The 27,815-nt window shown below is 33.3% G+C and overlaps 1 protein-coding gene across 19 annotated transcripts in view; it reads left to right on the top strand.

Moving 5' to 3' along the window:
• The window catches only part of LOC119080713 (RNA binding protein fox-1 homolog 2-like), a 152,214-nt gene that overhangs the window by 85,841 nt on the left and 38,558 nt on the right, over positions 1–27,815 (top strand). For 15 of the 19 annotated variants that reach the window (XR_005088370.1, XM_037189195.1, XM_037189191.1 and 12 more), the window contains exons 2-5: positions 8,093–8,272; positions 9,488–9,640; positions 23,839–24,147; positions 24,264–24,317. Coding sequence is in view for 18 of the 19 variants with exons in the window: in XM_037189195.1 (XP_037045090.1) it covers positions 8,093–8,272; positions 9,488–9,640; positions 23,839–24,147; positions 24,264–24,317 (696 nt within the window). In the remaining variant the exon portion in view is untranslated. The remainder of the gene's footprint in view (positions 1–8,092; positions 8,273–9,487; positions 9,641–23,838; positions 24,148–24,263; positions 24,318–27,815) is intronic. The other 4 variants (XM_037189180.1, XM_037189189.1, XM_037189181.1 and 1 more) reach the window with 3 other exon arrangements.

Genomic DNA, 27,815 nt, shown 5'->3' with positions numbered 1-27,815 from the left:
TATATTTACAATGATAAACAACGTCATCTATGGTTAAATTTTACCCCTACCTCACCACTAGTTTTTCATTCGACATTCATTGCGCAAACCGCTCATAGACAACAAAACATAAACAAAACTTTGACAGAAGTGTTAATTCTGGTGATTGAACATGACGCGGAGGTTTCATTCATTCGGAATTTTAACAACAACAAAAATAAATGGAAAGTATCGACGTCATAAACTATTATTGAATGGTTCAGTCAAAAGTCATCTGAAAGCGAGAAATGATGAGGTAATTATGTTTAAAATTCGGCAAAAATGGTCGAAAAACATTTCAATGGAAAAATTAGTATCAAAAACTTAGGATTCGAGCATATCCTGCCACCGTTTGGGTTAATTTAGGGATTCAAAATATTCTGTTACTGTTTTATGAACTTTGATTATTATCATCTCCATGATAACATTCAATATTATCTCATATGCATCTAGCGACCTCTGCGGTCAGGCACCCATCAAACCTGTTTGTTGTTGAACATCTGGAAACCCTTTAGATATTCATTGTTTAATTGCGGAAGTTTGCCATCGGACAACTTTATTCTCATCTTTGTGACGACAGTAAACGAAAGTGTATTTTTTCTCTGAAATTAATTTTGATAAATCCCATTGATCAGTGCAAAATGGATCGTTTCAATCGAGTTTTGCTCAATTTAGACATTTACCTAGACGGTAACGACATTGTTGAACAAGTGAAGGTAAGGATTGGCTCGTTAATTAATTGTTTTAAATGTTACGCAATGAAAAGCACAAAGTCGCGGACATCTTGCTAATAATGGGATTTATTTCATATCAATTTGATCTTCCAATCAACTTTGGTACAAATTGCGATCAATTAATTGAATACTCGGAATTCGGATGTAACAAAAATGTTGGGTTGGAGCCGTTGGAGCCCTATAACCTCAAACTTTTTAATCACCGAAATTGAATGTATGACTGCACCCACCCACAGCCATTACTGATCGCCCACAATTGATTCCATTGACATTATCTGTTCCTTAGTATGAACAATTAGCATCGATTACAGAAAACCGCAAAGGTCCCCTTCAGGCGCTCCTGTTGTGGTATGGGTCTGTGATCACTACCTGTGACTCAATTTTATGAAAGAGGTATCGATCAGCCCCATACCGATCAAGTCTCCTCGCAAACTTTGTGTTCCGAAATTTACATTCTAAGAGAGCTTCGGCGCTTAACAATGGTCCGCCATTTTGGCTTTTAAAAATTGTAATGGCTGTAGAGCGTCATCAGTACCCTCGGTGTCTGTTTAATTAGAGCTTATTTGGATACGTTTTATCGTGATTTGCCTTCTTAAGGAAAATGCGTTCCTATTTCATCTTAAAGAACACCTTGAAATTGAAACATTCGGTGTGAATTAGCCATTTAGGTACGACAATGTCTTTCGCAGTAATACGAAACCATTAATTAAATTCGGAATGTGGCGCTCATAAATACGTTACCTTTTCTACTTTATCACATTTATAAAAGATTAATTTGCATCGCTCGTAACTCATTATGATTCCGTAATTACTTTTACCCAAACATAAAGGACTATAATAATTCAGCATTCGCATAACAATTCCTCTTTGCTCTATTGAAGTTGCCATTAGTTTTTATTTACGTTGCATAATGAGCATTTCTCAACGGAAACTTTTCGTATTTACGCAAAAGCTTCCTCATTATACAAATCCCATCCAAAACGTGGATGTGTGGCGTCTCCAGTGTTATTCTCGAGGTTACTCTGTACTGTTTTCTTACATATTGAAGACACTACGATGTAGATGTGAATACGATGCGATAATTATTTTCGTTGACAATGGAAATGAGCTTAAAAGTTCCCTTTTTTTGTGTAACAAAATTGCATCAAGATTCAGCCGTTTTGTTGTTTGGGATGAGCAAAATTTCATTGTGAAATCCGTCTTTTCTTCCTTTTAAGTTTTTTTTCTCCTTTGTTTTAACTTATAATTTCGCTTCTGCTCAAATTGATTTCTTTTTTTCGTCAAAACCTTTTAAAACTTCTGTTTACGATGTCGTTGAATAACCTTTCACAGACGGCAAGAACATCAGCATTATGATTACTTAGTCTGTTTCATCTGTTGATGTAAATATGTGCAAAATGTCTTGTTCATTCGTACACCAGCGAGAGTACATTGGTTAACAATAAATTTGACAATGGAAAAATCTCGATGTTGATTGGTCGTTTGCAGATCAGTTCATTTAGTACTTCATTCAAATTAAGACTTTTAGTAGCGACAAGCGTTATACAATCATACAATCTGTCACTTCATTCGTTAATTGTTTAGACTCTATAAAAGACTGCATTCACATGAGTTTATTGTTTACTTTTGTCATTGCTGTCGATTAACTAGCCGTTTCTGAAAGGTTAAGAATCAAATTAACTGAACAAAGCATACATCCACAAATTAAATTCACTTATATCTGGTCAGACGTGGAAATTATGAGTGAACCTGCAAACTAAGAAAATCTACTTTACGGAAGATATAGCTTCGCAATATGAAATTCAAGAAATGTAAGGCCGGGAAATCAATTATTTGTTACCGAGAAATGTTCACTATAGTTCCCGGGAAGTAAACATTATGTCCATGCGTGACTTGATCAGGCACTTGATATCATTTTGTTAAAATTTTAACCATCGGTAGAAATGAGAAACAATTTGGTTTAAGTTGATTGTTGCAGGCTAGTGAAAAATAAGGTCTCGAAAGTTCGACGTTTGTAAATTCTATATCCTGCGATCCTTTCTCGAATTTTTGATAATTTCATCATTTCAACGGAAAAATTGATTAAATTTTGTAATTGTAAAACTATGTGTACGTTGCATACATTGATGATTAATGATTCTCTGTTCTCGTTACTGCAATTCAGAAAATAAAAAGCTTTTCATTGGTAAAGCTTCAATAAATCCTAAAATCTAAAATTCATTTAACACATCCGGATAATATCATTAAAACGACTAACACACTCTCACGATCAATTTATTTTCGAATTGGTTAAATGATTGAATTATGTCCAGCGTTTGATATTACTGAAATAAAAATTGCAAAACTTGAACTGCTGCTTTCAGTCTAAACATGCTGCAATGTAGTAAATGGTTATATGTACAGTATTAAGCATTTAATTATCGGTTGAACATGTGGAATACATTCGCTGACATCAACATCAACACTCAACATAACGATATCATGAAAAACCCCATTCATATTTTCGGGAGGGTATTATAATTCATTAAATTAGATTTTAAGATTAATTATTACCATTTAGGTAAATTAAATTTCATGGATTTTCGCGTGATATTTTATGAATGGTTGATTTAAACGATGTATTTGCATTGGCATATAGAATTTCTAACACATGTATTAACCTCAGATAGGTCACATTAGTGTCTTGAATGCGTCTAGCGATAAATTATTCAAATACTTTGCATTGCTGGGATTACTTGTTCAAGTCAGAATATTTCTCGGATTTTCGGTACATCCATGACATGATCATTGTGTAAGGTTAGAAAGGGTAATCTGCTGGATTACTACCTTCTACGCAATGGAGGCTCATCCATTCAGTATTTTGTGTTTGGGAGATTTTCCACTCTACCACACACGAGTGACGTGAACGAAATAACGAACTCGTTGGTTAACGGAACAGTAAACATTTCATGAAGGATGGTTGATTGATGCTATGGAGTTTTTTTGCTACACATATTCTAGTAGCTAAGTAAAAATGCGTCAAATTCATGGAAAGGGAACTAGTTTTTTGAGCCTAGACTCTCTCAATTTATTAAATTTGATCCCATGCCAAACGTTTCAAACTTAAACAAACGTTTCTGACTTAATTTTTCTGTTTAAATATTTCTTCCTTGAGACAATCAGTCTCCAAGTCTCTGATATTCTTGTTACATTATTATTTACGTTCAAGCGTCCTTTACTAACCCTTTGTCTCTATTGTTTCTTAAATTAAATAAGTTGCTTGCTGAACAATCCATCAAACCATAAAATGCAATGTTGTGTCACACTTTGTAGTGCTTTTAATTCGTTCCAAATTAAATTCATGCATCGACGTCATGGTAACACACGACAATTAAAACATCTCTTTTAATGATACACGACAACCGAACACAAAGTTGTTGTTCGTTCACTCGTTTGAGCTCTTTGTTCATGTAGCAAATTCATTCATCCATACACCAGGAAGGTGGTTTTATCTGGGCACTTACATTCCCTAATAAACTTTGAAATGGTAATATGTAAAGTCAAAATTGGAATAAAAGTAAATTTAATTTTCAGTTCCAAAAGCAGAATATATGACAATTTTATGTTGTGTACCGACAAATGAGCAAATGTATATGAGTTTCACTGTTTTCTTGTTATTAGATCAACAACATACATTAAGAAAATGTCATGCCATTAGTTGTCTTTTGACAAACATAATGTCTACGAAAATTGTAACGCGTTTTTAAGTGCATTTGCATGAGATTATCGTACAGAAAATTGTAATTTTAAAATAATTTTTTCCATTAAAAAGACGATAAAAAGGTCACACAAGTTCACCTCACAGTATATAAAACATTTCATCGCATTTGCTTCTCGACTAAATTACGTTCTGTAAAAGCGAAATATTTTTTTTACTCATGTCTGTACTACACTTAACGAAATAGACTCATTACAAATTAAAATCTAAACATTTTCTGTGGATTTTATTGATAATTTTTTTTTAAATGGAGCGTCCATACACACACTTCAGATTTTGCTTGCCTAAACAATCTCGTGTTTCGGCTTTGAATCGGTTCTTTTTCAATGGTGGGAATTAGTTCTGTATGTCAATTGATATTTGTTTTTGATTAATCTTCTTTTGTGTGTTCGTTATTGATGCCAATGACACGGCACTGCTCTTGAATTTTTCAAGTCTAAGGTTTTCATTAGTAGAAATTCGAATGCTGCGAATGATCGAACTGTTGTTTTGATGGAATTTTTATACGGAAAGGGGGTCGTTAACAATTAACTTAAAAATGAATTCGCGAGGAATTTTTGTGAGATATGAGATTTTGGTTGGAAATAATGAACATTGGTTGAGTCATGTCATATTATAGACCGAATGTATGCATATATTATACGTGACGTCACGAGGACCTGATATGAACACAGGCAATGTTTTTCATGAGATTCAAAAATTTTAAAATCAAATTTTTCAGAAAACTTAAGAAAGTTTGGTGCCTCAGCCCATATTCACTTCCGGCACCATTTTCCAATATTTTAACATCAAGTACCTCGATTGATCCGACTGTACACTACATTTTCCGGGTTAAATTCTTTGACTCATACTATCATCTTACTTCCACATTCCCACACTGTATCCAGTATGTTTGTCATACACTACACGCCCTTATTGAGTACAAAATAACTAAGATGCCACTGGGCTGCAGAGAAAATACAATATTAATCTATCACACTAGCTGCAATTACGCCGACATAATGACCGGCATCTCATGACTATCTAATGTGTGAATGAAAACGCGGTCAAATTACCATTCAGAGCGTAATCATTCCCTCAACGATTCATCCAAACTCGACATCATCACCATCACGTATCCATCGATTTCATCAATTTATAACGACGACGGTGCCAATGTACCAGTCCATATAGTGAGGAATCATACGTGGAATGTTATATATATGTTCAGGATATGACATTTACCTAGCGTAGAGCTGACCATTGTTTTGTCATTTGAATAATGTACACGATATAGCGATACATAGAACCTTATATCAGATCTGATAGCGCCCATATATTGTCGATTTATTGCGGTGATATGTGTGAGTTAATTGAAGTTACTGGTGATTTGATTTGAATGTTGTACGCTGTGAGGGTGTGTGTGCCACCGATTGGCAGACATTTTATTATTCTGCATTGGATACTTTTAATGCATTTATGATGGGACGTGAAGTGGTTGGGCGTACATTTAATCTACCAGTCAAGCTGTATTTCGGTCCTGTTAGAGCTTTTTTACGTCAGCAATTTTCTTTTTGTCGTTTAACCAGAGATTTTGTTTTCTGAATTTTCTCCCAATACTTTCTGTGGAAAATTAATTTTCTATATCATTGATTTGCGTAGGTGGATATACCCACATTACCCTCCAATCATCTATACCGTATTAGACGCATCAATTTCCTGCACGGAAAAACAATAGATTTATTCTGTTTCACTTGACCTGTCTAGTTCCTCCATCCGATTCCGAAAAGTTAAATTAAAAAACATAATTTTCTTTTCTTCATCATTTTCTAATCAAAACGGAAAACGAAAACGAAAAAAGATGAAAAAGTTCTAATTTTAATTTACCGAATTTTTTTCGCTATACTCATCATGTTATTGTAAGAAATAAACAAACAAAAAAAAATCTCTTTACTCTTGTCGAGCAATATTCTTAATATCGCATAGTAAAAGTGAGAAAATAGAACAACTCGACGTCGTAGAGAGACCCGTACAACAGCAAAATTTAATATCTATTCTGTGCACTACGTATCAAACGTGAGCATCTAATGTGATATCTAAATTGAACATACATGTATGGTATCACGACTGCAATCCGTGTTGCAAAAATATCAGTCGGTGCATCAGAGCATAAATGATTGTTTGATAATAATCACTTGAGTGTTCATCTTTCTCACTACAAGTGTGCTTTGTCAGTCGTCTCATAATTATTCATTCGTTAACAGATAATAAATGATGAAGATGTTATATAATACAGTCAATCCAGAAACCATATAATATTCAATTCCACAGAATACGTTCAGAGTAATGTAAATTCTTATACGTTTCTTACAGTTGTCCAACGCCAGTCAGGGGAATCATAGTTTTTAGGAAACGATTTAGACTTAAGTTTTTCCTCTAGCATGGGTAGAATCACCTCTTTCTGCAATTGAAATTTTCAATGTTACAAACGGCACAGAAAGCGTAACAGACAGGCATTTCGTACGGGTTTAAAAATATAAATTTGTATAGAAACATAGAACGTGCAGCTGTTTACCTATAAAAAATAGAAATTTAATAGCAGAAACACGGCGTGTGATATGGACGGTGATATGGATGTTCTATCCGTAAAATAATTAGATTTCTTTTTTGTAGAGTTGACGCGTGTTTTCACAACGTTTTGTATGGGAAATTTGATAACTCTCTGAGTGTATATCGTTCAATTGATTGCGATAAATGTATGGTTTCCATCAAATTCATTATATCCACCGACAATCCTGTTAAATTTTGGTGATTAAAATCAGTAAAAATAAGGATTTTAACTATCAATGTTAGTAAAATTGTGTATATTCCACATAATTAACACGGAATACCGCAACCAGTAATCAGGCACTCTTCAAGATTTACAAGATTTTTTGAAATTTATTCAGATTTATTTTGGGATTTACTCGGACATGAAAGATTTTTTTTATTTTTTCGGGAACAGTGACATTCATTTTGGGCTTCAACTAGACCATAAATGCCAAAAAAGTTACTTCGAAAAATATTCGGTAACCCATCGCTCAGATTTCTGTTTTTGTTCCATGTCGAACACCCATAATATTTTTACTGAATGATGAGGTTAATGCATACTATTTTTTCGTTGTCCGAATTTCAAATTTGTTTATTTTCGTGTTAAAATATCTTCCTACATGCCAATCATTCAAAAGCGAAATGTAGAATTTTATCCATTGGAATTAAGTTCGTAGTACATGCCAATCAGTTTATCATCTGACACATCCATCCAGAATTTTTTTTAAATAAAACTCCTCCGCTCTGTTAATTTCTATTTAATTTATTTCGGCTCGATAAATTTCCTTAATTTATGATTCGGATTTTTTTCTTCTCAAATTAAAGAAAACCAAACCAACCAAACGAAAGTCTATGCATGAGTCAAACCACATGATATTAACGACTTCATAAAGAAATAATTTTCTTTTTCGTCAGATTTATGTATATTTTCGTAAGAATCTGTTGATCTCTTTGAACTTCTTGTTACGAAATGCTGTGATTATTCTAACTTTCTTCATTTTTTCTCTTTTAACAGCACGTCGTACAGACGGGTGTGAATCCTTTCCATCCAGCGGCTGCAGCGTTTCCACAACCAACAGCGCATACAGCGGAAAGTTTATCAGCCGCCGTTGCAGCTAAAAGCGAACAGATTGCGGCTGCACACAAACAAGATGCCAGCGGTGGTGGTGCTCCGAATCAGATCCCCGGCTCACAGGTATGTTAATGCGAACGTTTCCCTTGTTTTTATTTGTGTTGTTTTTTATGCTCTTCATACACCGAATCTATTATTCATACAAAAACTGCGTGGTACAGAATCGTATATAAATTTCATGAATATGCTAGTGATGGGTTGGGTCGTTTACATTGATGAAAGTTTTTTCTTGTTTTGTGGCTTTCCATTTTCCGACGTAAAATAAAAATAAATTCAAGGAAAAGAAAAGTTTGACTGATAAGCGACTTACCGAACAATGCCAAAAAAAAGTTTGAGAACAGTCTTTGAAAGGCGTCTTAATGAACAATTCCTAATGTCTATTGACTGATCATAAAAGAAAATTATTGCGGAGTTGTGAATCAAAAACCTCAAACGAATTTTCAGAATTTGCCTCACAATTAGATCATTTGTACAGATTCTTCCTGGCTCATCGTTTCTTCGCATATCGACGTTTACCAGAATTCACCGATTTTTGAGTTAAGAGTCCTTAGGATGATGTTAAATGACAAGAAGCAAAATCTTTAAGATTTACGAGATCTTAGTGTACTTTTCCTTTCGGTTTTCATGAAGGAAGTCGTTGCATTAACGGCCAGATTAGTATTTCAGTTGATTTTATTCGCAAAGTATAAAATTTCTCCTTTGAAAGCGGTGGTTTTTATTTAAATTTTGTTGCATTCGGCAATTATTTTAAGACATTCACCCTTTTTAAATCAGACCAAATAGAAAGCCAAATGTTACGAAAAATGATCCCACAGAAATTACTTTTCCATTCTCAAAAGAGGATGAATATTCAGGGTTTATTTGCAGCCATATTTAGTAAACCCACTGGTGGAGATTAGACCAAATTGTTTTTCTAAAAAAATCAGGTCTTTGTGATTTCCCATTTCAATTTATAAGATTCGACAGCACTTTGTTGTTCAGTATTTGAAATTGAATGTTACTTTCGGATAATAAAATTAGACGTTTCTGGAGGCTTCGAAGAAACTTTGCAATTAGGGGTATTAAAGGAGTTCTGGGATTAATTCGAGCTTTGGAAAGTATTTTAAAATTTATATTCGTGGAATTTTACATGAACACCCACCATTGTTTGCCAACCGCTTTACCCAACTCAATTACATTGTATGGTTCATCGTCAGCGATGACTTTTTGATAAATAAAAATTAAGAAAATAAAAACTTCAACCGAAACACTAACACAGAACCATAAAAATTTGACTAGGCATATCACCATTCACAACCCGGTAGCCAGTTTAGTCCACCTTTACTCGGTGCTCAGCCTCCAAATGTCGCACAAACAGGACCTTCATCACTTCCGTTAGCATTACCGGTTGGTGGCATCACAAATGGCATCGAACAACAAACAGTGAGCATAGTACGTATTTGTTTATCATTTTTTTTGTTGTTGCTTCCACTTCTCTGCATGTATCGCTTTCTTTTCGGTACGGGGGTTGTGTGCGCCTTATGTTTGCTTAAAATGAATGTGTTCATGCATGCTGTGAAAGGAAGATTTTTTGAATCATTGCCTCCGTTATTAGTCGAAAACTAAGCACCAACAAAAATATAATTCGAATATCGAGTTGCTTCATTACGTCCTAATTAAGTTCTCGTTAAAGGAAAACTTTTCTTGTCGTTGACTTTGGTGACATAATCAGCGTTGTATATAATCATTATCATTATGAAGGTAGAGACATATTTATTAGCTGAAAACTGTTCATTCCCCCTTTCAACAGCTTTCCAATTTGGATTTTACATTGCTACTGTCCAATGAACACAAACTTGAAAACGGAAAATCTGCACGCTTCAAAATGTTCAATGTCAATGTTGGATGTGGAGATTACCACCTAACATTTCGCATGTCGTTTCAATTTGTTACGACAGAAGAACTCAGTAAAATACACACAACATTACCACATCATCGTCATTGTTCATTCACTCAGTTTATTACACTGAGACAACGAATTCCTTTCAGTGTGGTGTAAACGTTGTTGTGCCGGGGAGTATCAACCGAATACTGAGAACGACATTCGATAAATTATAGAAAAAGTCGTTTTTCATGATTAGAGAACAAATATTGGGGGGAGGTTTGATGCGAGAGATGTCCTACGGAGATATAACATTGCCGATGTTACGTTTTAAAGGAACATTTAAATAGACATTGATGTGAGTGGTGTTTGTATTGATATTTTGTCAATAGATTGAAAGGAAAGGAGTGTATTTGCTTTATTTCATTTTCGTTCTTACATCATTTCCACTTGAAATCTGATTATTATTCACATTGATAGATTGTTTAGGTATTTTGGGTACATTTTTTTGTTACTTTTATCTTCGAATAGGCTGTACGTTTCGTTGATTCTTATTGAAGGTTTTGTGGTTGTTTGAATTTCGATTTCGTTTCTTTTTCGTTTTGTTTTCTTTATCGGTGACACTTTGAAAGAAATTGATAATTTATTGTAACACGTCCATTATACGATTGAATGGAAGTGAGAATTTGGACTGCAGAAAACGAAATTTATATTTAAATTTTTATTCCCCATGGTTCTTCATTAGTTAGTTGATTATGTCTTCAAACAAGCAAATGTTACTCATCACATACAGTCGTTGTTTCAACATTTCCTAAATTCATCCATTATTTTCAACCAACTACAAACTTTACCGTACCAAAATGATCTAATTTTCTCTAAAAGCCCATCCGTCCATCACTCACATGCCATGCTTCTAATATCTTGATTGTCTTCCACTTAACGGTGGTATATTATATATCCACATGATTTACGTCTATTTTCTCTGTTACTTGTAATCAAAAACCGCCTATTGTTAGATAATGTTTGGTGGGCCCGAAAATCATATCGTGATTCTTATTGTGTTTCGTTTTCCAAAGAAATTACAATGTGTACACGGGTCGGTGATGTTAGCAGTATATCCTGAATCTCTATCCTATTTTCAGCGTCAATATTTATGGTCACGATAGCTTGTTAGACGCTGTCTCAAGTCTGTAAAATCTATAATTCAATGCATTCATGAACCTGCCTTTTGATAAACATGAAATTTGATTCAAGAAACATTCTTCTGTCTGCATGCCAAGCGTGGTATTCGCGATCCCTTTACTGTTCGTGGTTAATTTAAAATTTTGCATTGGATACGAAAATATGATGAGACAAGTGTTGACTCAAACAAAGAAACATATCAGATGAACAGATGCTTTTGTAATATCCTTACAATTGTGAGTTTTACTTTAAGTCGGATGCATGGATGATGATAGCGGTATAGAATTCAGTTTAGGATTTGTTCTTATATTACAGAGTCATAATGACTACGGAGAATAAATCGCGAATGCACTAAATTTCGTGCCACTGTGCAGTTCTATGCAATTGTTGTGAAACCAGCGATCCCTAAAAAAAATGCTACAAATTCGGCTTTGACTTGTAAGCCTTCAAAGCAACAAACATACCTTAAAAAAAGTGCCCATAAATTTTATACGTTTCGAATAACATCAAAATTGTATAGCATGAACAACATACATCTCCCCTGTAAAACATACAATCAATATACCATTCGGTCGGGATAATGCCGTCGAACGAATCCATACAGCAAATACCCAGTCCAAACTTTATCCAATTTTTTGTGTGTGCGAAATTTGTGATGTAGAATCGGTTTTCCTTTCTCTTAAATTTTAGATCGTCCATTTCTACTAAATGTTCAGCCGTTATTCGTAGGGTAAAAGGCGAGAGGATTTTGTTTTCCATGTTGCTTTATGTGCAAAAAAAAAAGGGTGAATGAGGGTCGGAGAAGAGCTTATTATGTATGGAAAATTTCGTTTCGATTTTATGTAGCGACGCTACGCTAAAAAAAATAAGGTTGCGGTCATGTGTAATTAATAAATGTTCGACAAAAAACTGGCTGTTGGTGTAAAACTTTGCAAAATAAAAATTCAATTTCTATAACAACCACAACTAGCAAATCACTCGCCTACACACGTTAACATAATTGTAAAAATCAAAAACATTAAATCAAGGAACATGTTGTCTGGTGTTTCTTCATAAGGAATCCGTGAAAACCGATGGGCACAACATTGGGAATATCTCTGATTTATTAACTTGAACTGTGTATTATATTGTTGAATGTTGTGCTATTTGTAAGTGGCTTATCAATGGAGCATGCTAGCAAGGCGATATGAATTGATTGTCAAGAGACTTTGGAGAGATTTTGGCAACAAAAAAAGAATTGATATTCTTGTCATGTGCCATGCGAAACAAAGATGTTACGCAGAGCTGTGAAATTTCTGAATTGAATTACTTAATATCATATACACCATGTCTATATAAGGCGAATGGCAGATTTATTCATAAGCCACAAAATGAATAAATCGAGATCTTTCTTTTATAATCCGTCGAGTCAACAACAATATTCGTCAATCATTTTGTTATGAAAGTCGTAGTTTTATTGCGATACTTCAAGGAAATAATCGACTAATTAAATGTCCTCTGGATTTAGATCTGGAAGCCAACATTTAAAACTGTTCTCAGTTACCCCGAAGTAACATAGGCCAATAAGATAAAATTGGTTTACATTTGAGATTGGATCGCGGAAGCTTAGGTTTGATTTAATTCGAAGAATCTGATGATAGCAACGTTAAAATAGTCTCTGTAGAAGTAAATCTCAGTCGAGTGATATTTTGTGTGCGAAGAGGATGAGATTTTTATTTTAAATTTCATTCGAACTGACTGTTTTTTCGTTTGTCTTCGTAAAAACAAAACGTAAAGGGTTGTTATTTACCTGGTCTTTCGTTTATCTCATTTTCATTTATGTCAACCATATCTGGCCGTAATTTCCTTTCCGTTTGATTACTATCAAAATATTGCCCTTCTATCAGTACGGCTCGTAAATTAAAATCCTTCCTTCGCTTGTGTTTCGTTTTTAGTTATTGTGAATTTATGGGACAAAAGTTTGTTTTAAGATAAAATACGGACAAAGCATTCGTAACAGAATGCTGAGCTTTTAATTGTAATTTTAGGTCGCTCTCGTTCTTTTTATCTTTATTCTGGTATAATATTCCATTCCGTCTGGGGTTTAACTATATGACGTGCAAACTTAATTCTTCTTACCGTTGTGCTATATTAAACAGTTTCAGTATATGTCACCACACATACGCCATTCATTCATTGTCGAAATTAATATTCAACTCGTAAAAAAGTGAAAAGTTTTTCAATTAAATTCATCCTTTGATGATCCATTTTATCATAACCAACGTGGAATTTTCTACCGTACATTTTAACCGTACGTTTTGTATTATATATATGGAATATAAGATTACATTTACGTGACACATGTGTGATGGTGCAATAAAAATGAAAAGTTTCTGAATGACTTTTCCGCTCTCAGATTATACTAACATCAGAATTCTATTCATCGTGTAGGTTTGACTAAAGTAATTGGAATTTAATTTGTCAAAATATGTACCAACTGAATGCTTAATATGGGACAGAATATCCTTTGAGTTAAAAAGAAAAAAAAGAAAAACGGCAATGATATGCACTAGGTTGTCTGTACCACTTAAGCATTTAATTTGATATGTGAGCACTCGTTCTGTGAAGTGACACACGATTCAATTTCAATCAATTAATGAAATGTCCCTAATTCGTAAAGCGAATATTCAAAAATTATTATCGCGGGGATAATTGGGGGAAACGAAAAATTGAATCATATGCCAGATTACGTTGTCAAGCGAATCTATGAATTAAAAGGTTGAACTCAGATGAACTTCCTGGTATATCTTATTTAATTAAAAAAGAGTTACAACGTTTAATATATAAAACCTCAATCTCTCCGTATCACAGGGATATAATATTGCTATTCACGGAACGCATTCTGGCTCTATGAAACTTCAATAAATTGTTCCTAGAATTTCATTGTTACATCCATTTTTGTTCATTAAAATGTATGCTTTGAGGCAGCCTTCACAAACAGCGCTCAGCCCATCTGAAATGCTGGACTAATTGAATACCGAATAGTAACAAATTCATTTTAATTTTATCGTTTCCACTAGCAACGAATTTTCATTGAAAAGTGTGTGCAATTTATTTTCTTAAATTTTAAGTTCAGCAGTACAGAAGAGAATCATGATGGCAGCATTAGTCAGAGCGGGCTCCATTTGTCTGTGTACTATTCGAAGCAACACAAAAGTGTGTTTTGTGTTAAAGTTTTCGAAACTTTTACCGACGAAAGGTATTCACACACAAAAAAAATGAAATGTAATTTAAATGCGCTAATATAATATCAGTAATGGGAGCAGCGCACACATAATAAGACTTAAAATTTATGTTCATGTTTAGGAGCTTCGCCAAGCAATATTCATTCTAATAAAAGTTGAATATAAAAAGCTTTTCTTTCGAATTTCTTTCTTGAAGGAAATGGATAGGACAACAACAAACAAACAACAACAACAAAAAAAAAACTACGACGACGAGAATTCTGTACGTTCAATGGCTCATTCAATACCATGAATTGAACATGAGTACAAACGAAAGAGTTCTGTTTGTATGTTTGCTCCATATTATGTAAGCATTTTTGTACAATCCTTGATTCCATTGATTCGTTGCCAACACATTTTTTTTTTCTATCGTTTTGACATAATTTTTTCTGCGATGTGATTGTGATGATCACGACGAAGGTGCATACCTTCCATATTGAAAAGAATGATTGTTTTCTCGGAATATGGAGAAAACCAGAAATTTAGTTGGAATGAAAGTTTATTGTTATGAGTCAAAGAAAATCATCGGGTAAGGATGTTTTGTTGAAAATATTTTTTCTTTCCAATCAAAGGTTCATGATTCTTGTGACCGATCAACGTATCTATTCGCTATGGTGTCTCTCAAATGACCAATTCGCCTTCAATATGATTGTCACAGTTAAACCAACCTCCATTTCTTTTGATTTCATGTCCAAACGAATCCACAGTGTGTGACTTTAAATCGAAAGTTGCATACATATATATACACCAACAAGGTTTCTCATCGTTTTGTGTAGTTCTTTTCATTTGTTGAATTGTTGTTTGCTATTCCATTGCGATATTTTCCCTTGAGCCTTTCCCTCCTATTAATTCTGCTAACTATACACGGGGTAAATATTTTGATGTTATATTTTTTTAGGCGAACGGAGTAAGTTAAAAAGGTTTTGTGGAAATGGAAAATTGAAACATTTTTTTTGAAGTTATACTTGAAATGGCCTGTTTTACATTTTGTGTAAAGAAGTTAGCGTTTTTTTTGCCTACGAACCACAGTGAAGAAAGAAATATCGAATAAATATTTGATTTTCCCATGCCTCACTTCAATTCGTGTAATTACGTTAGGCAATAATATTGTCGAGTTTTACAAATTTTTGTTGTGCGATTGAATCGTGAAAATTGGAGTAAATTAATTGTCACCAGGTGGCTATAGCGTAGAAATTCGATTCATACGGGTGTAATCCGTTAGAGTAGGCATTTGTATCTGATAATATATACGTCCAAATTTGTAGTACGATTTTCCTAATTTTCTGTTGAAAAATGGTAACAAATCAACAAATGCAGATGCGAATCATTTGGGAACACATTTTGGTTGATCTTCAGAATATCTTAAATCGAACACAAGACTTTATCATGGAAAATAACAATAATTTGAAGTTGCACAAACAAATGCTTATGCTGAATAATCTGTATACCGAAGCTCGAGAAAGTCGATCGAAAATAGTGGAAAAAGTAATCGACAAAGGGAATTTGCGGAAAATGTTATTGGAGGTGTCAAAAGCGGAAAATGAGTTAAGGAAAATTGTCACATTGTCGATTGGTATGCAGTCTTGTGTGTGCGTAAAGTTCTTGAATACTGCTGTGGAACTGTAACGTCTATCGTATGTGAAGACAATTCACATTGGAATTACGTCCCGTATGTGTAACGTATCACAAGTGAATAGAACGAATTGGATTTAAAATCGATGGAAGTTATAATTTCCACAACAGTAATTGAATTTCTCTGTGGGGATTAACTATTTTTTGTTTGCAGGAGGGGAAATATCTGATATCAACTGATGTGCTGCGGTTAAACTAAATTGGAAAGTTGAATTAAATTTTCGAAAGTTAGCTAAAAACTCAGACTTGTTACTTTGTCTCACACAGTTAAAACTTTACCTTAAAATTTGCTATTCAGCTTGCAATGAATCTAATTGGAAAGTTTGATAAACGGTTCATGAAAGTTCTGTGGTTTCGATAATGGAATTTTAGTGGTTATGATAATGAAAAATTTCCAGATTTTTAACTAGGACCGAGGGGCGAAGCTTAAGTTTTCAGGTAGAACTTTTCCTTTCGCTAAAGGTATGAAAGTCTTCCTTAACGTCGTACCGAAAAAATCAGTTTTCTGTTGAAATTCTGTTGAAACTTTAAGTCTTTGATATCTTTGTTTTCCTTTGTACAAGGTGACATTTTCGCCTTTGACCTAAAAATCCCCGGCACATTGACTTCAATTTTGTAAGCAAACCAGAATTGTGTTAAAAATGAATTAATTATAAAAAGTGGCGAAAGTGTAGAAGCTAAGTAGAGTAAAGGCACCGTTGTTTAAACATTTTCCATTCGATATAGTGAATTGCTTCTACATATACAAGTTGCTAAAGATGGCTATGTCTGGAAAATAATTCTCTGCAATGAAATATTATTGCATAATCCCCGTAGATTTTTCTCCACATTTTCAGCTTTCATTTAATTATAAAACTGTAAACCTCTACACAATTTCCACGTGCATTAACAGTAAAGTGAAACAAATGAGTTAGAGTAACACAAAATAAATCTTTTATGATTCATTACGAGGTACGTTACCAGCCAGATGCATCTTTATCAATATAAATATGCGCTGTGTATACGCTGCGGAAGTTTTTTTTTCTGTTAATTTTATTTTATGATTTTATTTTCTGAATGGAAATAACGTTATCCTGGGAATTCAGGACGGATTCGAGATTCACTGAACTTTAGATATGTACGGTTTTTTGAGGTCGAGTATCTGGGTACGAGAATTATACCATTCGAGTTTGCGATGATCAGCACTGCCAAGTAGTTTCTCTCGGTTTAATCCACCATGAATATATGTGTCAGCATCAGGATATATACTTCCGAGAATTGCTACTCTAAAAGAAATCGTTCATGGATTTTCGTGTTTCATTTTTAAAATTTATTATTTTTAAAACATTTTCATTTCAAGTACGTGACTTTTTTTCGAGGAAAACATACCTATTTGTGGGAGTGGAAAGCTACTAATTCTAATTACAAATTCTGAGCTATTCACTTAAACCTCCAATCCAAACATCGGTTCATTACATAATTCTTGTGAGTGAGCCAATAAGTGCACCGTCCTATCTTCACTTGTAGTGTGTACGATTACTACAAAAACTAGTAATTTTATTCGTCTAACTATCTCTCCTATCACTCTTTGAATAAATGAATAATGCAGATTCTGCAAATAAACTCGGACTGCAATCCAGTCAATACACAACAGCTTTCACCTTTAGAGTTTAGGGATTGGTTCCTTTTCACTGCGATTCATGCAGTTCGAATTCTATTATTTCTGCTAATCTATTACCCAAATCCTTTATCATCTCTATTGAGACGAAACTTTGACCTGAATTTGCTAAATATTTGATTTAAAGTTGAATATATCCGTACACCAATATTACTTCAATATAAAGCGAATTTCAGCAAAACAGATGAACGATATGTATGGGGAGAGAAAACGAATCTTACATTCAAAGAAACATCCAAATTGAAATTTTGTGACAATCTTTGAGTGAAATTTAATAATAAAAATGTCTTTTGCCCAGATATTACAAGTAAACTTTTCAAATATGTAACATTTTACGTACAGACATGTATGTTAGAACTGTAATAATACGAAAAGCGAATGTATACGGAAACGTATTACAATAAATTTCAATCGTTCACATCGTGCAATAAGCGCGGAAATAATTTTTTTCTCTTCACATTTACTTTTCTTTATCCCCGTTTTCAGTCGTCTTTTTCTTTCGCCACCTCTATATATTTATTGGAAATATTTTCTGTGTGTGTATAAGCTTAGATTGTTGTTATAAAAGTGATAAAAGCCACGAGTTTGGTTAAAACGCCAAAAAAAGTTACAAATTCCAAATGGATTTACTATAAACGTTTAGAATTGGTTTCACGAAATTCATTCCGAGTATAATCGATTATAGGTGATATTGAAAATATCTATTCGAAGCCGTTTGAAATAAAATTATATTTTAATAAAAGTTTATCGGCAGTCATGCTTTATTATGGTTTAATAAAAAGAAATTCTACCCTATGTTGAGTGTACTATATTGACTATAAAGGGTTAGTAATAGCTTATAGCTGTAGACACGATTGAACTAAAAATTTATTTGAAATATGAAACTATAATGTAGCTATGCAATCTTTCAAAAAATGTGGGCGTTAAGTTGGCATTATTGATTTCAATTATTCCATATCAATCATTGTTTTGCTATTATCAATTCCATTTCGATTAATTCCGGGTCCACAAACTTATGAGATTTTCAATCATAAATGACATACAAATCCCTATCCGAAATCTGAATCTAAAAAAATCATGAATGTTTACTGTTCCTTGCCGTAGAAGGTAAAAGGATTCGGATTGATTATTATTTGAAGCATACAGGTATGTTTCATCGGTTTACAGTGTAAAAAAAAACTTTGGAAATGGTTTTCGGTTTTTTCGGCATCGAAAGTCACGTTTACAGGTCACGTTGAGAGCCTGTTTTAGATCTGGTTTAACGGAAGAGGACTTAAACATGAACCTGATTTAGTTAACTTTTTACAACGGAATATTAACGGAATATCCGAGGTGGTTTCGAACAGCGGCGCTACTAGTTTCGGTCTACAATGCGACCATTCTCAAGCATTTAACTTCTAAAACTATACATAAAGCCTAATTAACGCCTACATTTATACTAAATCTAATGAAACTCGAACTTTCTATAATTTTCACGTACAATCGAATGCTTTCGCATAAGTTCTCTCTGTTAATTGACTAGAAAAATCTCGTATCGTCATAAAGTCTATTTCTTCTGATTTAGTATATTGGACCTGACGGGATATAGCCTGAAATCCGAAATCTGAAATGTGTCAGTTCAGGTTATCTGAAAGTGAACAGAATTCATAGTAAGGTTATTGTCCAGTTTGTAAAAACACCAAAACCGAATAATTTGTAAAAATTCAGGTTATCAATTTGATCTTTCACGTCAGTAACTTTCATTTCATTTCATTTATTTCGTCATAAAATTTTGTCTATCCATCATGATCTGCGTTTAACAATTCAAAAGAGCTACTATAACTTTCCGGTGCTTTCTGAATGAGAAAGTCTGACGATGTTTACTTTCCAATAATAAATTGGAATTCTAATTGAATTACTGAACTTAACACGTAAGAATTCCTGACGAGAACTCAACATTAGTGTTTCTTATTGTCTTTTGTCTCTCACTTAATATCTCTCCCGCCCTCTTCTTCCGCTACACCTTTGCACTTGATCGTACCACAACATTATTTCTGGTGATGTTCAATTGAAATTTTTATTTTTCCTTCCGTTTATGTCTGTCTATTACTTTATTCGTAATAAAATTTACGGTTGAATTATTCATATGATCGGGATTTGCTCTTCAACTGGTATTAATATTCCATAATACATTACCAGCTATATACTATACTACTTGAACATTGAATAGACAGTACGCACATGTACTACGTACAATAGTCATATATTATTATGTTCTCTCCGCATACACCATAAATAAAATAACATAACGCAAAAAAACATAAAATCTATGTTCTTTATGTTATCCCCATGTATATTAATACAATGAAAGGTGAAATGCATGCAGAGAACACCAATATACAATTTGCCTTTTTTCCAACCAAAAAAAAAATTGAAAAGAAAATTTGCACAGCTCGCATCCCACTCTTAAAATAAAGTTTCTCTTTCGCTCTCTGGGTTTGTCAGTTCGCTACTTGTCACACATTCGTGCATACACACAATCTCAAAAGCTTTCTATTCAAGCACTACCACCACCGCCGCCACTCGGCAATGTTTATGCTTTGCGTTTACATTGATGTATATTTTACAGGAGACGAATATGGAATATTGTACTTTAATGATACTCCTCGCAGTCAGTGTTTTATAATTTATAAATTTATGAGATACGAGATGATGTTATTTAAATGATGTTGTCATAGCTACGCATACAGTAGCAGAGTATGTCAGGTGAATATTGTATATGATCACTTCAGCGTAAAATAAAAATTTTCCTGAACATTTTGTAATGCAGTGGCGTGCGGTTAATTATTGATTTTAGGCATCAGCACCAAAACATAGGGTTAGGTCGGTTAGAATCAATATTATAGTGACACGTTTCTCACTTGTAGATACATTCGATTGAAGTTTCATGTCATTATACATTTCAAACCTGATCTATTCATGCGGTGAGTTGATTTATGAATTCTTAGAGTTTCAAAATTTACGCCTGGGATTCATTTTGATAAATTCAATTATATGCCAGGGAATTGCGAATGTGTGTCGTATAGCTGTTAAGAAATGAAACGACGTTGAATTGGGATATATCATTCTGTGAGTTATGGCTGACCCGGTAATAGATTCGCATGGAAAATCGTAAAATGTGGATTGAGTGATACATTAAGGCTCTTTACGATTCAATAGAAATCTTTTTATTAAAAAAAATTATAAGGACGACTTACGACGAATTACATGGAAAGCTAGACTTGACGGAAAAATATTTCGCCAAAAAATGCGGCTATAGTTATCTAGCCATAATCGGCTTCCTCTTCCTGGACCATTACCCATATTTTTGTTGTTGTTGCTTTACGAATTTATATTCGTATCAGAACTAGAATGCTGTTGAATATAATATAAAAAAATCGCATACATCAGCGCAGGCACACAAAAAAAGTTACATAAAATCCACACAAAAAAATCTTTTTTAGTCATTTTTATGGATGTAATTAAACCATGTTAATGGCAACGAACGTTTATTTTGATCAGCCGGGTAATGTGTTGTTTGCATATAAGAGAATTTATTCATGTTACAATGTTTAATTATTAGGTTTTCATGACGGGCTTTTTTTATATGCAAAATATATCTTTTTACATTTATAATTCAATGCGACTAAGAGAAAACGGTTATTATGATTAAAATAATAGCAAAAGACTAATTTCCATTTTATGCGAACCCATTTAATCAACTTTGGGATCGGAATTACACAGCAGGAAGATGGAAGAATGTGGAATTCTTAATAATTTTCATTTGAGCTTAGGACGGATAATAAAATGATTGGTACAACTTTGTTGTTCGGCTGTATAAATGGTTCGCAAATAGTTTACAATTCGTAAAGTAATAAAAGTTAATGTCGACATAAAAAAGCCTTTTTTATGATGAAGCATACAATGAGCGATTGTGTAGGCGGTATAGACGTTTACTTCTAACTCCATAAAAAGATAATTATTCTATTCTCAAGCTAAATTAGTGCATTTTGTCAGTTAATGTGATGAAAAGGCAGTAATCGTTCTCATCATATCAGTTTTTGATTAGGTCCATTGTGTCGTCGATGAATAGGTTCAAAAATTCAATAGAAAGAAAGCTCTAAAATTTCGTCCTTTTGCCACAATTTCAATTTTAAGAGTCAGTAAATTCCTTAAAGTGCAGAGACTTCAACTAGGCTGAGACATTATTCAATTTGTTTTATCATCTCAACAAATTACGTATTTTACCCTCCTTTCTAAGTTCATAAATAAACGTCACATTTCTACGTTTTATCTCGATATTGACCTCAATTGCAATTAAAGTTTATTGCTCTAGGCAATGCTATACTCATTCGTTCTTCTGTAATTTATTCCGTTCCCATCCACGGAAAACAGAACTTGATAAAAAAAAACTTATTTAGCCACTTTGTCTCGCGATTTGACGGCTCGACAAAAAAATGCTCTGAATGGAAAACAAAGTTCGTTATAACCAACAGACTTTACCACGACACATATTCCATCCTGGCGATGAAAGCGTTTTATATAGTTTCGTCCCACCAGTCGTACACAACACTAAAAATGTTAAAATAAATGGCTGTTTACATAAGTGCTTGCCAGAATATTTTATTCCTTTTTTTTGCGTCTCGTTCTCTCCACATTTCACATTTATTTAAGTTCAATATTAGAGATGTCCAATTTATGCCATCAATTCCGTTTAGTTTATTCAAGCAGGAAACTTTGAACAATAATTCATTGCTCGTGAAATGATATTTTATTCAAATTATGAATTGATTTTTACGATGAGCTTGATACGCTTGACTTCGGTGAATAAGATGTTATTTATCTATCATTTTATATTCTATTTTTTGTGCACAAGTCACTAGTCGATGTGAATAATGCTCGGAAAGTAGAAATATTTTTTTTACCATAAATGCTTCTCGAGAAACTTGTGTGTAGTGTTTCGGTATAACGTCTGAAAATTCATCTGTCAACTTTAATCAATCTAATGGAGTATGTAGGAAGCTTCCGTTGCAAATACCTTGTCCGTTGGTTAAGGGATGGAAAATTTTGATTTTCTTTTGTGATGAAAATTCCAATGGAAAATGTTAGAAAATGGTTTTTTCTTTGTACTTTGTCATGTTCACTGAATTTAAACCTTAATGAACCCTCGCTATGTATACATCGTTAACGTTTTGAACTTGATTTACTGGTTTCGGCTCAACTGTCACAGACTTTAATTTTGATGCTTGCCGTAACGTAACATAGATTTTTAGTATAACAAAAGACATAACATAACTAGGCTTAACACACATGTCCAATTCATCATTTCCAATGAATATTCATGGGAGAGTAATGCCTTTTTCATGTCCCTCAACGTAAAACAAAAACTGTGTTAATCCCAAAATTCTAAAATTTTTCAAATGAGAAAAATCCTAATTTAAAATCAAGTGTGATGTACGTTTACAAGCGCCTTTCTATATAACAAAGTCTCGTAATACACACGAGCACATCTTACAAGCTTTGGGTACCTCTGAAAATGTGTACGGTGCCGCATAAAAGGAATAATTGTGTGAATAGTTTTATTTCCATCTTGTTCTGTCCGACGACAAACGTATACTTGTATAACTATGTGACGGGGACATCGGGACGTGTATGCTCGGTGTCATAAAGGTAATAAAGTTCGCAGAGAGTTTTGTGAACGGATAATACGTACGATGTACAATACATTAGAGAATGATTATGGCGTAGAAGGATCATTAGACCTAACTCACTGTGTTGTGTGTGCAAATTTCGCTTTAATGAGTTTGTAATGGGTACATTTTCCTGTCTTGTGTGACCGTATTTATCTTATGTTTATTGGACTTGGGCATGTTATTGTTAGTACGGTGAGTTTAGTGTGAGAGCTTTTTGATTTCCACAGAGTACAAGAAAATCCTTCCAATTAGCATTGTCGTGGCACGATTCACTCGTTACTTCGTTTTATTAGGTTTGACACGTTTTCCTTCTCTCATTACAGCCTGACTTATTACAGCAAAATGAATCGGAATCGGTTCAACAACAGCAACAGCAGCAACAACAACAACAACATGCTGCACTTGAGGCTAGCATAATGGCCGCTGTTTCGTCGGCTGCGTTGACCGCTTCCTCTTCAGCTGCCTCGGCTGCCGCGTCTACAGCATTGGCCACACTGCCATCAATTACAACGTCAGTATCCACTTCATTGGCGGTTATACCGTCATCCGACTCGAAAAACCAGCCCAAACGACTACACGTGTCAAATATACCATTTCGATTCCGTGATCCAGACCTACGATCTATGTTTGGTGTAAGTATATTTTAGCTTCATCTTGTATTTTAGTGTGGAAGGACGGGATGAAAGACATATTACCGCAGTGGTGTTCCTATTAAAACTAATTTGACTTCTTTACGTACTTTTTTCAGCAATACGGTACGATATTAGACGTTGAGATCATATTTAACGAACGGGGCAGTAAGGTATGCATTTTTGATTCAACAAAAATTTATTTACAAAATATAACGTCCGTGCGTCTGTTTCACAGCATTGTTTGCTTAGTTGAGTTTTTCTTTCCTTCGTTTTCGTTTAAATTTACAAAAACTTGAGAACGTCAAGCTAATTAAACAATTACGCGTTCAATTCAATTAAATTGTGTAACAACTTTTATCTCAGCTAAGCAAAGCTGCTAATCCTCAATTATATTGCAGAGTAAAGATCATTTTTGTGTTGAACAGTTAACGTAGCCTGTAATTTTACGAGCAAAAATTAATTTTCTTTTCAATTCAGTGCACTAATTCCGTAACTCTAATAATACGTTGGGTGGCATTGGAAATGGATTTACTGGCAACCACCTAATATTTTAATTGAATTAATTGAAATAAGATTCTTTGTACATTAAAAGAGATATGCAAAAATGATCTTGAAATGTGAAACAGTTAATAAAATTGACCACACGGTGAATGCACTTCATATTGCAACAACTTAAAACAATGTCCCGTCTTGTACACATTACAGCGTTAAAAACTCATCAAAATGACAATTTTGCGTTTTATTAACTTTAAATTTGAAATGCATTTACTGTGTGTGCATTGATTTTGATTTTATGGAACGAATGGTGAATTTCCTCAGTAAGTGATTCAATTGAGACTCAATTCCTTAAAATCATTTTATGCAACTCAGCATCTGTTGCATATGTTGTATGAATCTTGGTCTAGATCCTAATAAAGTACTATGCACTCGATGTCATTAGACCAAATTAAGGTAACAGTTGATACGATTTTGTAGACCTCAGTTTAGAACTATCCAAATTCTTTCCTAGTTGAAGCAATGGGCAATAACCTCTCACTGACGGAAATGAGTACTTGATTGAAATAAAATCTTTCACTTCATTTGTTTACATGTATTTCGCTATATAAGTTGACGTGAGCTAAAGCTCATTATTTTGTTGTCACTGTTGATGACAGATGATAAAGATGTCTGTGATAGTTAGTTCGTTTTTAATGTTTTGAAAATCCGTCTGTTAATCGGAAATAAAAAACAAAGAATACTTTAAAATCTCGTCTAAGCTGTACGTATTTACGTTTTCTTTAACTTAAGTATTTTAACGTAAAATTCAAACTTTTGATGATCCCCCAACGTAGTTACATCAATTCGTTCCACAAAATCAATGTCACCAACCGTTTTTAATGAACAAAACTGATTAATAAAATTTACTATAATATGAACATGATATATACATAATGGAAGTAATTGCTCCAACAACACATTCTGTATATGTATATATTTTCGCTTGAAAACAATTTGCAATAAAAAATATTTTTTGTGTAGTTTTTAAAACGTCTTCCTTTAAAACGAAATAAACTTTTTTTTTTCGTCTAATTTTTTCATTGATTGTCTTCTCGTCGCTCATCAATTGATTATTTTTAGTTTATTTTTTATTTTTCCATCAAAATAATTGAATGAAATTCTTTTATTTTCCTTTATTTTTCATTTAAAACTGAAAATTTTGTTGTTTGTTGTTTCTCTAAATGTATAGTGAACTCTTACTAGGGTGGCAAAATTTATCCCTTTTCATCTCATTTTTTATGCCAGTCAAAAAGCAGCCTCTATCACGAACTCAGTCTATATTCAGAACTTTCATTAGTTTAAATTATTTATGAAGGCACCTTTTATATGACCAATCTTTTAGAGTATGTAGAGGTACGATCGTTGAAAGTTGAAAGTTACAAAATAATGGGTCCATTCCATTTGTGATTGAGAATCGTTGACCTTTGGCCTATGGCTAGATATCAAGAATACAATTATTGAATCTGCTACATCATTAGTTTTAAATTATTTCCAATAGACTGTTGCAAATTCTTTTACTTCGGTAGTTTGAGCATACATTTTGCCACACATTCTAAATAGTTCGTCATTTATTTTTATTGTCTTTGTCGATAGCAGATGACACAGGTGAAAGGTGTCTGATTTATTTTTCATTTCGTGATATTTCTATGCAAAACGGTTTTGATCCACCCTATTTTGCGTATTCGTTTTGGTTTTGTAACTTGCAAAATTTTGTTATAAATTTCGTGATATTTATTACTTTACAAAAAAACAGCAAAACTTTCCGTATTATTTGATGTTCCTCCTTTTCTTTTTATTTCCTTCTTAATTTTTTGTCTATTTATTTTGCTCTCTTTCTCTCTCTTTTTCATTTTTATTTTCTTCATTTCTTATTTTGAGTAAAAATGTTAACTTTGACTTGTTTAGACAACATTATTACATTAAAAGAAAAAAAATTTTGTTTCTGTTTTCGTTGACAATATAATATTGACATTGACTTGAATATAAATATTTTATGAAATAAACAGAAATTCCTTTAGTTGTGCTTTTTGTAAAAGCTTTGCGAATGCACAGAATTTTGAATAACAACAACAAAAATCAATTACAAATTAAATCGTGCAAATGCAAATGGTCCTCACAAATATCATTAATATACCCATTGAGAAGTATTTTTGAAATGAAATTTATTTTTTGTAATATTCTTCTTCCCCATCAGTATTAACGTGTAGTTCATGTTTGATAATTTTAAGTAAAAAAAATCTAAATTGAATACACCGATAAAGCGTTCTGTTTAAATGTAATGAATTCTTGCTTAGCGCTTGTAGTAATAAACCGATTTTGCTTAACAACGGAAGGTAAAGTCCACTTTTTCTCACGACTAAAAAAAACTTTCCCTGGCGTTTTTGAGTAAAATAAGTTTCATTTCTGTGGAAAATTTATGGTGGAAAATGTATTGTCATTGCTTGTCCCATGGATATTCTCATGTTTCTGTTTAACAACAATTGGACTGTCCTAGAAATTGAGATGTATTCTCTCATTAGTAATCGTCGCCAGCCATTTTCTTTTACTTATGCCCGTTGAACTTGTAGAATTAAACTGTCATCCTTGCTAACTTCGAAACAATATTTCGAATTTTTATTTTCACTTTAGTGTGTTTCCGTTGTCCAAATTTAAATGTTATGTTACTGACCACCAAATGTAAAATCAGATTCAAATCGAGCAGATATATTCGTAGCACATTGTACTTCAGTTGCTCTTTGAAATTATTGTTTCTTTCCGATCTCACTTACATACATGTAGTTTTCTTAACTTGGAAACATATTCTTGAAATTTGCATTGCATCCTTTACTCATCGGCAATCGTTGAATCTTTTATTTCATTTATTTCAAAAGTATCGGCTAGTGTTTTGTGCAAAATCTTTTAATTCAGTAGTTCCGTCACACATTCTTTGCTATAAAAGAGAACCATAGTCACATCTCTTATTGTTGCAGTTGCTGTCGGTAACAAATAAACTTTCTTAAACTTTTTATACAAAACGTAGAGTCTCTTGTCTGCTAGTCATTTGTCGTTACATCTGCTTTATACCGATTTTGTGTTGCATGGTAATTATCATGATCTACTGTAAAAGAATAAGTTCCTTGAACATAATTGTA

This window comes from Bradysia coprophila, unplaced genomic scaffold, assembly GCF_014529535.1.
Source record: "Bradysia coprophila strain Holo2 unplaced genomic scaffold, BU_Bcop_v1 contig_350, whole genome shotgun sequence".
NCBI lineage: Eukaryota > Metazoa > Arthropoda > Insecta > Diptera > Sciaridae > Bradysia > Bradysia coprophila.
The sequence above is the reverse complement of the archived record's forward strand: the minus strand, read 5'-3'. Positions and strand labels throughout refer to the sequence as shown.